A 14,739-nucleotide genomic window follows, 5' to 3' on the forward strand; every position below is an offset into this window, starting at 1 on the left:
TTTCCGCCATCTTGCATTCCATCTTGCATTCCATGCCATTTTGGATTATGATGTCATGTCAGCCTTTTTGTTTTCGTCTGCTGGAGGTCGCCATATTGGTTTACATAATGCTCACCATAATGTTTTCGTCTACTAGGCGTCACCATATTGAATTCCGACATCACAGTCGCTATCTCGTTTTTTTTTTTTTGCTGGAAGTCGCCATCTTGTAAAAAGTAATGTTTGCCATCTTTTTTTCTGATGTTTGTTCCTAGGATCCATCAGAATCGCTCTCTCTCTCATGCACATAAGGTCGATGTTCCATTACCTACCTGTGTTGTTATGTTCCATAGAGCAATATTAAATTAAATTTTATATTCAAAATACATTGAAAGCTGGATGATTCGAACCATGCCAGCTCTGACCCGTGGTATGAAAAACATATGCCTTTGACCACACTTCCATCGAGACATTAACACACAGAATCAAACAAGGTTTATATATAAAAAATAACACATAATCGGACTTGTTATGTTTTGTTATGAACGAATATAAGTATCACCTTTTGGAGGCTAAGTTGCCATCTTTTTTTTTTCAATACTTGCTACTATGAGCGCACTGCCACCATCTTCGTTTTCAATACTTGATACTAGGAGCGCTAGTGTCACGAAGTGCACACATCGTTTGCTAGAGGGTGCTGGCGCCATTTTGTAGCAACATTTATTTATGATTGACTAATATTATGTACTTAAAAAATAGTTTACTTTAAAAAATAAAACTTAAACACTTACGTAAATCAGCATGTCACGAAATAGGTATGTTGGTGAAAAGCAGAAACACATAGACCATATACTATTTCAAATTCATAAATAACTTTCTTTAATAGTTTATTTTAAATTTCTTTTCAAGGTTTGTATTTCATTATAAACTCTTAGGTTGCTTATGGAATTTGTTGTTGAAACTAACATAGTTCTGGATTGATGCTGTTAACTTTATGAAAAGGCAACTGGTGTAGTTTTTGTGGCAAGAGTTTTACCTTGAGAAAGAATGATAATTTCAAAAGCCGACTACATAAATTGTTAGGTTGTGATCAGTGTGACAGATAGCTTTAAAAAATATGGCAAGACTTGTAAAGCCATCCTCTTTTCAAGATAAATTACAATGATGTAGTTATAATACAAGAAAAAGATTATGCTGATTGAAGAAAATTATTTTCCTTGTCTTGAATGTTTTTTAAGTTCATAGCTCTCCTGATTTCGACAAAGAACTTGAAATTTTGAAATGAATTATGTTGAAGGTTGAAGGAAGACTGAAGGCAATGGAAGTATCATTAGAGTGAAAAGTGAGAATACATTTTAGCCCATTTCTAGTATATCCTTCGAATTTTGAAAAAAAAATGGACACTTAGAAAAGATGCTTAGAGACAAAGACAAAGCTTTGATGTCAAAGATTACGAAATCTTACGGTAATCCTTGTTACCAGGCCGCTAACACATTTTTACTTCATAACTCTTCACACATCACAGAACTGCTACAACTTGCGTGCTGTATTGAACACCTGAACATGAATCATGTTGTTTGTTAACATTTAGGTGATATTTAAATGAGTTTAAAGCAGATACTACCTTATGCTAACTTGGGGATTGGTTTGATGACTATGTAGTTATGTAGTAGGTTTGAGGTAATGTAAATAAACGATTTTCATGTAAAACCTAGCTATAAATATTTTTTAATTCTTTTGTTATAGTGGTCAGTATGTCAAGCTTCCTTCGCATGTTCCGTGCATTGAGTTCAGACTCACGATTGTTGTGATGCATCAACCGTACATAAATACCTACTATTTCTGCCTTGTTATGTTTTCGCTGAGCCACAACTATTACCATCACAAACGTCAGTGTGTCGAGAACCTACAATGCGACCTCCAACTGTGTTACCTATGTGGCAAGATGATTGCTCACAGCGACAAGACACAGGAGCATCTTGCATTATGTACCAGTGCTGACCACACGACATCTACCATCGGGTTTAACTTTTGTTACAAAACATTTGAGAACTCCAGCCATGCCAGGCGACATTAGAAGTCGGCTCTCGGCCTCAACCCTAACCGCAAATTGCATTCTTGTGAGAACTACGCTAAGGAATACGCCATGGCTGACAATACGAGAGCCCATGCTAAAGTGTGCAAGAGACCAGCTCCACCTCCGACCAAGAAACAGAGGATGGCGGCGCTCAAGCCTGCAGCCAATCCCAAGCCTGGCACTTCAACCAACCGAACAAAGGTGGTGACAGGAGCCAGTGTGGCATTACCGTACTAATAAATAAAAGTACTTGAAAATGTCTGATCACCAATCACATACACTTAAAAAAAGTTTATTCGTCAGTCACTCAATGTCTGTCAAGTTCCAGTTCGCACTCCTCACTGGAGCTAGGCTCGACAGTTATTCGCCCCTTACCTCACGCCTGTCCACACACACAGTCTCGATCCTCGTCGCGCCGCTCTCGAGGTGGTCTATCGCCCTCTTCGTCGGTGTTGCACTTCCCTTCACTCGCGGAACTCTCCGAACCCGCAGAATTCCCGTGGAGGCCGGCATCGTCGCTTATATCCCCGAGGCGTCCTTCTTGAAGGGACGAGAGCGGTTGTAATGTGTCGCGTCGTCCTTGGCCGACTCGACGCCCGAAAAGTTAAGAAAGGCGACGTTTAGTCGTGCCACTCCACGCAGCGGTCTCGGGAAACCCGCTGAATTCCCAGGCCGCTTAAAGTATCATTGGCAATAGTCCGAGGCGCAACGTCGAGCAGTGACCCTTGCAATCCGGCCGGGCACGCTTGGTATGCGTGATGTCAGCGCCCGTGCGGAGCCGCTGGCCAGACTCGCTGGAAGGCCCACTCAGGTACCTGGCACGCGTCGCGGCCGTGCCTACTAGCACGCACGTTACACTATTATGTATTTAAGAAAAAATTGTATGTCTTTAAGAAAACATTGTATGTCTTTAAGAAAACATTATATGCCTTTAAGAAAACATTATATGTCTTTAAGAAAAGAAGGAATGTCTTCAAGAAAAAATGGAATGTCTTAAAAAAATGGAATGTCTTTAAGAAAAATGTAATTTATTTAAGACAAAATGTTACAACCATCAACATAAACAAAAATGGCATAAGATTTTGAAAAGTCTGAGGATTTTTAAAAGTCTTAGCTTATATTTGCGTATAAGGTTCATGAAAATGCTGGAAGTATATAAAAAATCGACCCAAATGTATAAGAAAAAGCGACACTGACGTTCTTTAGGAACCAACACCAGAAACAAAGATAGCGACATCCATCAGATGAAACCAAGATGGTGGTCTTCAGAATATGAAATAAAGTTAGCTGCATCTAGAAGACAAAAACAACATGGCTGCACCATTGAAACGAAAGGTGCAACACACAGGAGTAGGACTCTCGATGATGATATCGTAAAGAAAATTGCAATGCATATGAGTGGGGCTCGCGATTTATAAATGGTAGAAAGTTCTAGAAAACAAAATGGCGAACATGAAGTCATTATTCAAAATGGAGGAAGGTTATAGAAAACAAAATTGAATAATTCAAGATGGCCGACGAGGTCAAGGTCAAGGTCATCCAAGATGGCTTCCGGAAATGACGTAATCAAAGATGGCACCGGAAATGACGTTAACCAAGATGACTGCTGTAAATTATGTAATCTAAAATGGCCGCCTTGGATCCCGGATACCCAGCTTGCTGCCTGTGTCCCCATAGGAACCAAATATACCTACTTATGCAGTAAAATGACTAAATGGAACATAATTGATGTGATTTATGAAGGTCCTTCATCAGCGCCCTCCGTGAAAGCAGAATGAATAGGGAAAGTAAGGGACGGGCGCTCCAACGTAGGCATCTCACAACACCGTGTGAGTGCCAGTAGCAGTTCCTTATCCTCGGGCGCCCTCATCGCACCATGCACACATGACATTCGATCACTACTTCCGTTATCACTCAAACTTATGACCGTGTCGATACACAAGTCGTTCGGAACCCGCTATGTTCTTCGAGGTCCTGTTGACTAAGCCTGTGTGCTTAACGGTGTGACGTAAAGCCATATGTTTACCTTTTTAATGCAGTGAGTTGGAACTAAACGTTTTGTCGATATCATGGTTTTTTAAGTTGGAAACGTACAACACAATGTAGGAATGTAGGGAAACAATAGATAACGGCCTGTGGTAAGAAACCATCTCAACATGTGTCTGTAGGGATTTTAGGAAATCTTAGAAAACATAAAATAGGTTTGGCTGAATATGGATTAGAGTTCAGATTTTCTTAACCGAATGCGAGTCTGACGGTTTACCATTGCACAACCACATTTTGTACCTTTCTTACTCTGCTACACCAACATACAACAGGTAAAAGGTAAACCGATTTCAGAGACCACTATTATTAAAAAAATTATAGAACGTTTAGACACGGAACAGCTTTCGTGATCTGCCAGTAACGTTACTGAATGTAATTTAAAGAATTATTTAAGTTTAATATTATGCAACTTGTGGGTTGAACTGAATTCAAAATTAATTTTCAATAATTCTCAGTCCACTATATCAGTATGTGTATTGTAATTTTGAATGCCAGATTGAATTAAAAGGCTTGAGTAATTCCCTGTCGATTTCAGGATCTTGCCGTAACCTTCATATGGAGATGGTTCCTGCGGAGGAAGAGTGCCTTAACTCGAGTGCTCGGGATGAAAGGTCAGTGAAGGTCCTCTTGGTTAACCTAACTGTGTAAAGCGGAGAAAATAAAAGGAAAAAAGAAAATTTTATGTACAGTACTAAGTTAATATGTTTTACTGAAATAAAATTTGTATATTCACAAGAAGGAAACTTTTTGTCTGTTATTTCTCTTTTAGTTGTCCTAAAGATTAATATTTTTTTACATAGCTGAATAATTTTTAAAATACCGTGTTTTAACTTTTTCTGATATTTTAAAGCTATAAAACTACCCTTGTATAACTTATATTGTTTATTAATTTAATTTCTATTGATTTTAATATTTTCAATTTGGTAAATGTTTTTGTAAATTTTCGAGAGTTTTTTAGGCTACATTTCATTGTTATTTTTCATCATTTTTTATATAAATTTTACTTTCACAGGCAAAGGTATTGGTTGCACTTAACTCTGCTCCCGTTCAGAGTGGTGAATCCTATAAAGTTATATATCTATATTTTTGTATTTCCGGGATTTTCCAGGAAGATTTTTAAAAGATTGGTTTCAAAAAGAGATGGTGCTTAGGTTGGTTTAAGATGGTGCTTGAGTTTTATGGCAGGGTTTTATCATCATTGGCGATAACTGATTCGCAATAATTTATTGTGTACACCTAGCTTACTGCATATAATTCGTACAGCTGAAATATGATTTCGTTTCCAGATACAAATCCACAGACAATATTGGTCCTCGTTGGATGATATGGCGCAGAAGAAGGGATGTCTTCTGCCTTTTAGCAGTTTTTGGCCTCATGAATGTTTCAATGCTGCGTTCAAACCTCAGTGTGGCGATCGTGGCAATGACATCAGACCGCCGTGTTACACTGAGTAATGGAACAGTGATACTTGTGAGTTATTATGTAGTTTAGAAACAGTTTTAAAACAACATCTCCATCAATTAAAATAATGATTTGAATCACGTTGTATTTTGTATTTAAATTTATATTTTAAGACATTTTTCGGCCATAAATTCATTACACAAATTCACAAAAATAATGGGGACTTATACAACCTACTGTTTTAGGTTTGGTTATAATATTTAGACAATATAAACATAGTAACTTATTTTATCCATCATTTACGGTATCATATATATGGCCAACCGTTTAAACAGGCACTACAAAATTCACCCTATCTTTAACATCAAATAATACTTTTTTTTGTAACACTGACGAATTAAGTAGTTTTTAAAGTCAGATTAATAATTTGCAAGTCAAAACTTACAAAAAGGACACTTTTTTAGCCTTATTATATTTAGAACAATTTATTACAACGCACAACACTCAGCATGCTAGAGTTACTACAATATTAATTCAGTGACACTTATTGTTTGGTGAAGTTTACGTCTATGAAGTTATTTCGGAGGGAAAAAAAAGTAATTTATAATATAAAATATAATTTATAATGAAACTAAAACAACTGCATGTGGAACTTAATGCATAAATATGTGAATACTAAACAAACCACACGTGACATTAATCACATGATAAATAAAAGGCCACGTCTTAAGAAATAACTTTTTCTAAAAGAAAATTAAATAATTAAAGGATAGTATTAATTTCCCATGCCACATTCTACAAAACTTAACACGTAAAATCATATAATGTTGTTTGAAGTTTGAAGTCTGTAAGTTAGGCACACCACGCCACTAGAACACAACGCTGTGAATAGGGCGCTCCATTCACTGCCGGAACACGTACGTGTGTCGCAGCGGTGGCATGACTCAATGGTTCTGTTTATGTTAGGAAAGTGCCTGCTGTGAACAAACATGATAGAACGTTTCTCGTGGCCAGAATTTGCAGACATGCAACTAGTTTCTGGAGCAGCGAAGGAAAAGAAGCTAATCAACGAAAGCATGTAGCTAAGCAACAGAAAACATTTCCCTTACAGATCATTTATCTCATTTGTGGTGCTTGACATCGCGATTAGAATTCACGTTTTTGTGCATTTAGTTCCGTCTGCAGTTGACTAATTTTATTAATAATGACATATTTACCTCCAAATATCTTCATAGAAGTGTAATCACTTAACAACTAGTGCCTCTGATTTGCAACAGCCCTAGCATACTGGATTTTGTGCGTAGTGCACATCTCCCAGCCGTTGAAGTTTCTTTGTTCTGAATTTAACACCAGCATTTCTCTAAAACGGAAGGGTTAAGGACAGTACCTAATTTCGTTTATTTGAACATGTAAAATAATAATCTGCTTTTAAAATCACATATTTCTCCCGTATTAGAGAAATCTGTACAAATAATAAAACTGTTCGAGGCAAAAAGGCTGTACACTAGAAGAAACTATAAAAAAATGTCAATTGGCTATTTACATTATTGAGAGCTCAAAAATATTGTTTTCAAAATTTTTGTCTGTGTTTGTTCCAGCATTACTCAAAAATTACTTGAGGGATTATGATTTTTTTAAAGAAAGCTCTTTGGCTAACGTAAAAAATAGGCTAGATATAATTACAGAATTCTACACCTAAGGCGGTGAAAAATGTGTAAATATTGTTTTAAGATTCTTAATTATATCTATGAAACTAATAAAGCTAAAAAAATATATTGGGTGCCAATAATTAACATATGAAAACTACCAACCACAATTTTTATAATTTGAGAAATTAAACCCCTAAGAGGTAAAAATAAGGGGTATGTTTATAAGATTAATTATTATATCTCCAAATTTGATTAAGCGTGATAAATTATTTTGATTGCCAATAATAAACATTAGAAAAATACGAAACACATTTTTTTTTAATTTTGCAAAATCAACCCCTAAGGGCTGAAAAAGTGATAAGTATGTTTTTAAGAGTAATAATTATATCTCCGGATTTAATTAAGTGTAATAAATGAATTAGGGTACCATTACCAGTCAAAATGTTTACATTTTGCAAAACCGAAACCCCTAAGGGATGAAAAAGTAAGCATGGTTTTAAGATTAATAATTATATCTCCGAATTAAATTAAACATAGTCAATTATTTTGGGTACCAATAATAAATATACGAAAACTATTTACCAAAATTTTACTATTTTGCAAAATTAAACCCCTAAGGGGTGAAAAAGAGGTAAAATGATTTGAAGATAATTATGTCTCCAAAACTAACCAAGCATAACAAAATATACTAGGGACCAATAATAAACACACGAAAGCTATCAACCATAATTTTACCATTTTGCGAAATTCTAGCCCTAAGGGGTGAAAAAAAGGGTGAATATGGTTTGAAGACAAATTATTTCAACTTAGAATTTAAATAAGTATAATAAAAAATGGGTACCAAAATAAACATACGAAAACTACCAACCACAATGTTACCATTTTGCGAAATTTGAACTCTAAGATTAGTAAAAGGGGTGGGTGGGTAGGTGTCATTTAAAACAAATAAAAATAACACTTCCAATTCAGTTCGAAATAGATGTAAGAAACTAAATAAAACTTGCATCTAGAGTTACGTATTGCTGTTTTCTTTTTATTTTCGTTTATTAAAATTTGTCTTTTAATGGAGGTGAAAAGGGGCAAGATTTAATTTATTTCTAAAAATCGTGTCTTGGAAACTTTGTTGGGATTTACAGTTAGCCCTGATTCACGCAAGGCCTCTAGTACTATCCTCACATGTCTCATATGTTCCTCCTGTGTACGCCTGTAAATAATTACATCATCCATGTAATTAGTCACAAATTTTCCAAGGAAGGGTTGGTAGCAGAGCGTGGTTTCGATCCACGGACCTCTGGGTTATGGGCCCAGCACGCTTCCACATCTCGGCCCTCCCTCGTAGTTGTTCTTGTTTCGCGGCGGTCCCGGAATCTTCTAAGTCCCGACTCGTCCTCGGGCGTCGTGGTGTTGTCGTGTGACGGAGCGGATTGTGGCAGCGTGACGTGTTTGTATCTTCGGAGCGGTGGTATAAGCTTTCGCCTACTTATACTCGGGGAAATGAAAATGACATCATTCGTATCCAATCGCGGACCTCGCGGTTGACCTCATCAGCGCCCAATAGCCGTTCGCATATCTGTTACTAAGCACGTGGCCACCAGCGATTCTCTTGTAGATATAGGAGTTGTCAATAACTGAGTGTTATACTACTCTCTTGACTTGACAGTTTCGCAGATGTCCTGCCGTTTAGGGGAAAAATCGTTAGGTAGGGGTATCCTACCATAACAACTTATTAAGAAAGACATAAATTAAATAGTAAATGTAATAAACTAAAACTTATTAATTTACTTATTTGCAAGATTTAGCCTCTAAGTATTGTAAAGGTTTTACGTTTGGTTTAAAGAAAAAAATGCATATTTCAGAATCTACTAGTTCTAAGGGTTAGAAATTAAGAATAAACAACAAGCACATCGAGTTATGAATTGTATTTTTGTTTCTTTTTTCTGGGTTTCTTCTTTCAAGGTTGTGAAACGGGAGTAAGTTTTGCTTTATCATAAAAAAATTCATATCCCCGTGGCAAATAAAGCTAGATGTAAGAAACTTACCACGAATAACGTAAATAATTTATTACGCAGAGCACTTACCACTTTTCGATATTTGACTCCAAAGGCAGTGAAACTGGGGCACGTTAAATTATTAAAATAAATCATATAGTCAAGAAAATTAAGATGAAGGTTAAAAACTGAGCTAGTTTAACGTAAAAAATATTATTTAAAATCATATTTTAACCTTTGCTATTTTTATACATTTGATCGCAAAAGAGGTAAAAAGGCGGTAAATTTTATTATTATAAAAGTCGTATCTCTGAAGCTAATAAATAGGATTTAAGCTATGGGGTAAAATAATTACCCATGCGAAATCTAACAACTCTTTTTTGCAATTTTCTGAAGTCTACCTTTTAAAATGTGAAATATTGTAAATATGGTTTAACGTTAAAAACAATTTCTTCTGATCAAAAACATCTTAATTTAAGACATTGGAGATTATAAATAAAAATACTTTACGCTACCTTTTCTTATTCAACGTTCTCCGAAATATCACGTCTAATGTTGTAACAAGGGTCAGCATTATTTTAAAAAATAAAAAGTTATGTAATCTATTAAATCAGTATTGGCAAGATAAATTTGAACTCAATATAAATATAAGTTTATTGTAATTATTTTAGAGTTTACATCTGCTGTAAAAGTAAAAAAATCGGGATGAGTTTGTTTTTTGTTTTGCTAGCGGATATTGCCATATTTACTTATTTCTGAATTTTTACATTGGTATCCGTGTGGAAAAAGAGGAGAGGGGTAAAATGTTTGGGTATTTTTTTTACGTAAAACTAAGCAATCTAAGAATCAACTAATACGTTGTATAAGATATTGGATATCTGTATTCTACATTTCGAATAAGGATGCGATTGTATCAAATATCCTTATATAATTGGTAGGTAGTATAGGTATGTAATAACGTTAAATTGTTTAATTATTCTCAGCAAAGCTTTAAACATAGTAAATGAATGTTTTAGTTTAAAAAATATCATAAACGTAGTTAAAATGAAATAGCTGCGTGATCAACAATTTTTAAATTTGTCTACCCTATGAAAAGAAAAGGAATTAAGTGTTATTCCATCAAGGTAAAAATTCTAGAACACCAAAACAGAAATTTTAAAATCATATACTTAATATAAAAAAAAGCCTACGCATAATCACTTTAAAATTATCTTTGTTAAACGATTTTTTAAGAATGAAATCTTTTATGGACCTAACAAATGTATTTTGTCTATTTCTTTAGTAAACATTTTTGGAATAAATCACATACTTTTCTTTCAATGGTAAGATATCAGAAATACCCTGAAATTTCGCGAGTGAAGCCGCAGTTTATCAGATAGTTATTTCAATAAAATCGTAATACGCCAGCGGCGAATGTTAGTGGGTAGTAGGAGTTTGTTTAACTAAACATAATCGTGACGCCTAGGGCCACTTGCAGATTTGCAGAGTCGGGCAAGTAAAGTCTAAGCAAAAGCTTTGCAGATTTATCGAATGTGGGAATACTTTACTTTGCCTCAAGTCACAACTGTGCAAGCCGACTATCGTAAATACTTCTGTAGTTTTTTTTTCCTTTGAAAACTTTTTTATGTAAAATTATCTTTTTTAAAAAAATATATAAAATGTACCGTTTCAAACTAGATGACTGACCAAATTATATGTTTTACGCAATTTTACCAAAACGCACTTTCGTCTTAGAAAGGTCCACTTTATCTAAAAACGACGTAAAATGTTAATTAATTTTAGTTTCGTGAAAATGGACCATATCAAAAAATTTGATGTCTGGCAAAACTATGTGTTTTACGCGATTTCGCCAAGACGAACTTTCGTCTGAGAATGGTTCGCTTTATCTGAAACCGTTGTAAAATGTTCATGTTCGTAAAGAACTGGCCCGCCTGGCCACGCAATGCAGGAGCTGGCTGAGGGGCTGCGCGGGGCATTGTCCGCAGGCGAGGAGGGACTTCGACTGGGACGCGGCGACGCGCGGCCACGTGCTCAGCGCCTTCTTCTACGGCTACGCCGCGACGCAGGTGCCCGGCGGCTGGCTGGCCATCAGGTTCGGCGGCCACCGCACGTACGGCGCCGGCATGCTCGTGACGGCTGTTGCCACGGCGCTCACCCCGCTGCTGGCCGCCGCGCACGTGCACCTGCTGGTGGCCGCCCGCGTCGTCGTGGGGCTCAGCGAGGTGAGCGCGCTCTCCCGTCTCCCGTGTCACACGTGCGGGCAGCTGGGCTGGGCGCAACCTGTACCCTGATGGTCATCCAGTCCCTGAAAATTTGTAATAACGTATTAGTGTAGATCACGTAAGGCTTTTTGAATTCTCTCCTGTGGCCAAACGGATACGCAAAATTTCCGGGTCTCGATACTCATTATTTATGTAGAGGAAATTAAGAAACCTTAAGTCAAAAAAGTATAAACTTGAGATATGTCAGCAACCAATGAACAAGCGACACTTTACGCGAGTATGCAGAGAACTGTGGAGTCTATCCTGGATGAATTTTAACCCGCGAAATGTTCTAGTTCCTAGATGTCGCTGGATCCACCTCTGCTTCGCCACGATGGACTGCATTTTACAGGATGTCTATTAAGTCTGAAAATCACTTGAGTCCCAATCACGTACTGTAGAAAAGATTACGAATATCACTAAAATTCAATGTATTTTTATCTACGTCATTAAAATAAGGAATTATTAATTTTAAATTCTTATACGAGACACAGAGTTGGGGATTGCCAGGAGAGGGCAATTCAATGTATTTTTATCTACGTCATTAAAATAATGAATTATTAATTTTAAATTCTTATACGAGACACAGAGTTGGGGATTGCCAGGAGAGGGCATGCTGTGACGTATAGTTGAAGTCACTTTTTAACCTCGCCATCGCCATATTTTTCAGCCCATAATGGCAAGAATGGTGCTTGATAACGTCTGATGATGTTTTTTGACAAGTATGAACTAAAAGCTTCCTTGTTAAAAACCTTCAATTTCATAAGAAAGATTCGTTTAAAACTGTTTCCACAATGCAAACACTACACTTTAGTTAATGTTTTGGGCGTCTAACCAATATGACACAATGGGCTGAAGGGAAAATAAGGTTTCACACACTTACCATGTAATCATGCAGACGTGGCCACCCCTTGGTCCGAGAGAAGTAAGCTTTATTGAGTGATAATTATTTACGTTAATTTACAATCATTATTTACGTTTTATGTTAGTAGCCAAATTCACAACTTTGCATTAATTGATAGTTACAGTCTGTTTAAACAACTTTAAGACTAAGGCACCTTACCTTAAATACAAATATATAAGTTAAATATAAAGAAATTACTACAAAAAATAGAGCCTATATGATGCCCAGTTTGCAAAAAAAAATATAGAACTAAAAGTTAAACAAGTTGAGTATGTACAACTCAAAAGCTGTGCAATGGCGCAGTTTTTAAGTATTAAGTTTTTGTGTGGTTGCCACGCATTTGAAATTAAACTTTAAAATAATATTTTATGCATTCCGTTAAAGTTTGGTGTCGGAGAAACCAGACACAGGTGTAGCTGCTCGTTTAGCTTTGAGACGAAAATAATCTTCAAGCAGTATAAATTCTACACCCATGCCTTACACGGGACTCAAACCCAGAACTCCTCGCACCGGAAACCGGCGTGCATCCGACTGCGCTACGGAGATCAGCTCATTCTATTGTAAAAGATTCTGCTGCAGTCAATGTTCGACCGTGACAGTCACGTCTAAACACGGCGAGCCAATTGTCAGTGGTGACACTATACTTAGCGGGACCCTCGGCCATTTAATTTTGCAGGGCTCTAATATTTTGTAGATTACCCTTACCGAGGGGAGTGTGACAACCCCCCCCCCCCCCTCTACACAGAAAATTTTGTAGTTAAACTCTTTAAAACAAAATTTTTAAGCCAACCAGGAGCTTAAATTGCGACGATAGTTTTACTAATACAATTGCATGTACATCAAATTAACAATCAGAACAATAGTTGATTATACCGTTATTACAAAAGGTTTCTTTAATAGAATGACAATCAATTCACGTTACAGGTGCTATGCTAATGAAAGGACACGGTTCTCACATGCACTAGCCTCGTCTCGTGACTCCCGCTCACGCTACCCACCTTCCGTCAATATCCGTATTCTCACATTACTAAAACATGGGCAGGCGACATCAAGACTCCCGCCTACTTGTCGTAGCCTCCGAGCACTGCGGACTACCAGGCGGTAAGACTAGTGCTGGATGCTGGGAAATAGCGGATTCTTTTCTGCTTTACCCACGAACCGAAGCTGTCAAGATGGAGGACTCAGGCGTGTTACAGCTAGCACCTGCGGATGTTCGCGTTTGTGGACATCGGGATACGTGCCAAAAATATTGTGTCATATTAAACTTTGTTATTGTGAAACTACCCTGGAATATATTTTGTAAACTTAAATAATTTAAAAATGGAAATAATCACAACTTTAAGATTTCTTGATTAAACTAGCTTTAATACATTTATGTTGTAACGTCTCGATGATGTAAATTACATGTGTCAGTAGCATAACGGTAAAGGGCATGGTGACTACGAACGAAACTTGAGGCCTACCCTATTATAAGACGTGGGTCAAATCTTGTCATTACATTGCATGTTTTAATTTTTATATACTTCTTTATTGCATTATGTATCCTGTACCTTATACAAAAATGTTATTGTTAGTGGTTATTATTTATCTAATTACTGTTATAAATTTAATATATATTTCTGCCCGTTTATTCCGTTATTTCATACTAATTAGGTCTACAAAAACTTTTAAGCTTTAATTAAAATAAAACAATAAAAATCAAGTAATATATATTTATAAATTTATAATAAAATTTTTACTGAAATATTCTTACAATTAAGTGAATGTACATATATTATTGATGTTCAAACGAACAATTTATAGGAATGCGATGTGTTTTTCTTTCACTTAGGGTTTTAGTTAATGATGGGGACTTCAGTTATCTTAAACTCTGCTTGTTTCCATGGTATGACCTCAAAAACAATGTTTTTTTTACAATCACTTAAAAAGGTATAATAAGTTAAACAAGAAAGTAATATTTTAAAATTAAAATAACCTATTTAAAAGTATGACTCGTTGGAAATTTGAAATATTAAATTGAACACATTTATTACTGTGGACGTGGACTATCTCGATGATTTAAATGCATGTTATTTAATGATTAGGTATGTATCACAAGTTTACTAAGTTTAATCAAACGCAATTTCTCTTGTATACTTATTATAATAGTTTTATATGTGGGAAAGGAAAAAAATTAATCTCATTTAGTTCGGAGCTGGACAGAATTGTGTTCAGTCAGTTCTGGAAGGGCGTCACAGACTACCTAAGCAGGTACGCCGGCCTCCGCGGAAAATTTTGAGGTGACGGTGAGTGGCGAGAGTGCCGCGGGTACGGCGAGAAATCGGCGACGGTGTTTTTGGGGTGACAGATTCTCGCGACGATGAGGACCGGTGAGTGCTGCGAGTGCGGCGAGAGTTCCGCGACAGAGTCCCGCGAGAAGTGCGGCCCAGTGAGG

At 36.5% G+C, this 14,739-nt stretch overlaps 1 protein-coding gene across 1 annotated transcript in view; it reads left to right on the forward strand.

The window, feature by feature from the left end:
- Positions 1 to 2,125: 2,125 nt before the first annotated feature.
- The window catches only part of LOC134531335 (sialin-like), a 40,837-nt gene continuing 28,223 nt past the window's right edge, over positions 2,126 to 14,739 (forward strand). Inside the window, exons 1-4 of the mRNA XM_063367031.1 lie at positions 2,126 to 2,273; positions 4,638 to 4,713; positions 5,389 to 5,572; positions 11,126 to 11,394. Of these exons, the coding sequence (XP_063223101.1) occupies positions 2,126 to 2,273; positions 4,638 to 4,713; positions 5,389 to 5,572; positions 11,126 to 11,394 (677 nt within the window). The remainder of the gene's footprint in view (positions 2,274 to 4,637; positions 4,714 to 5,388; positions 5,573 to 11,125; positions 11,395 to 14,739) is intronic.

The sequence above is a fragment of the Bacillus rossius genome, chromosome 3, assembly GCF_032445375.1.
Source record: "Bacillus rossius redtenbacheri isolate Brsri chromosome 3, Brsri_v3, whole genome shotgun sequence".
Lineage (NCBI taxonomy): Eukaryota > Metazoa > Arthropoda > Insecta > Phasmatodea > Bacillidae > Bacillus > Bacillus rossius.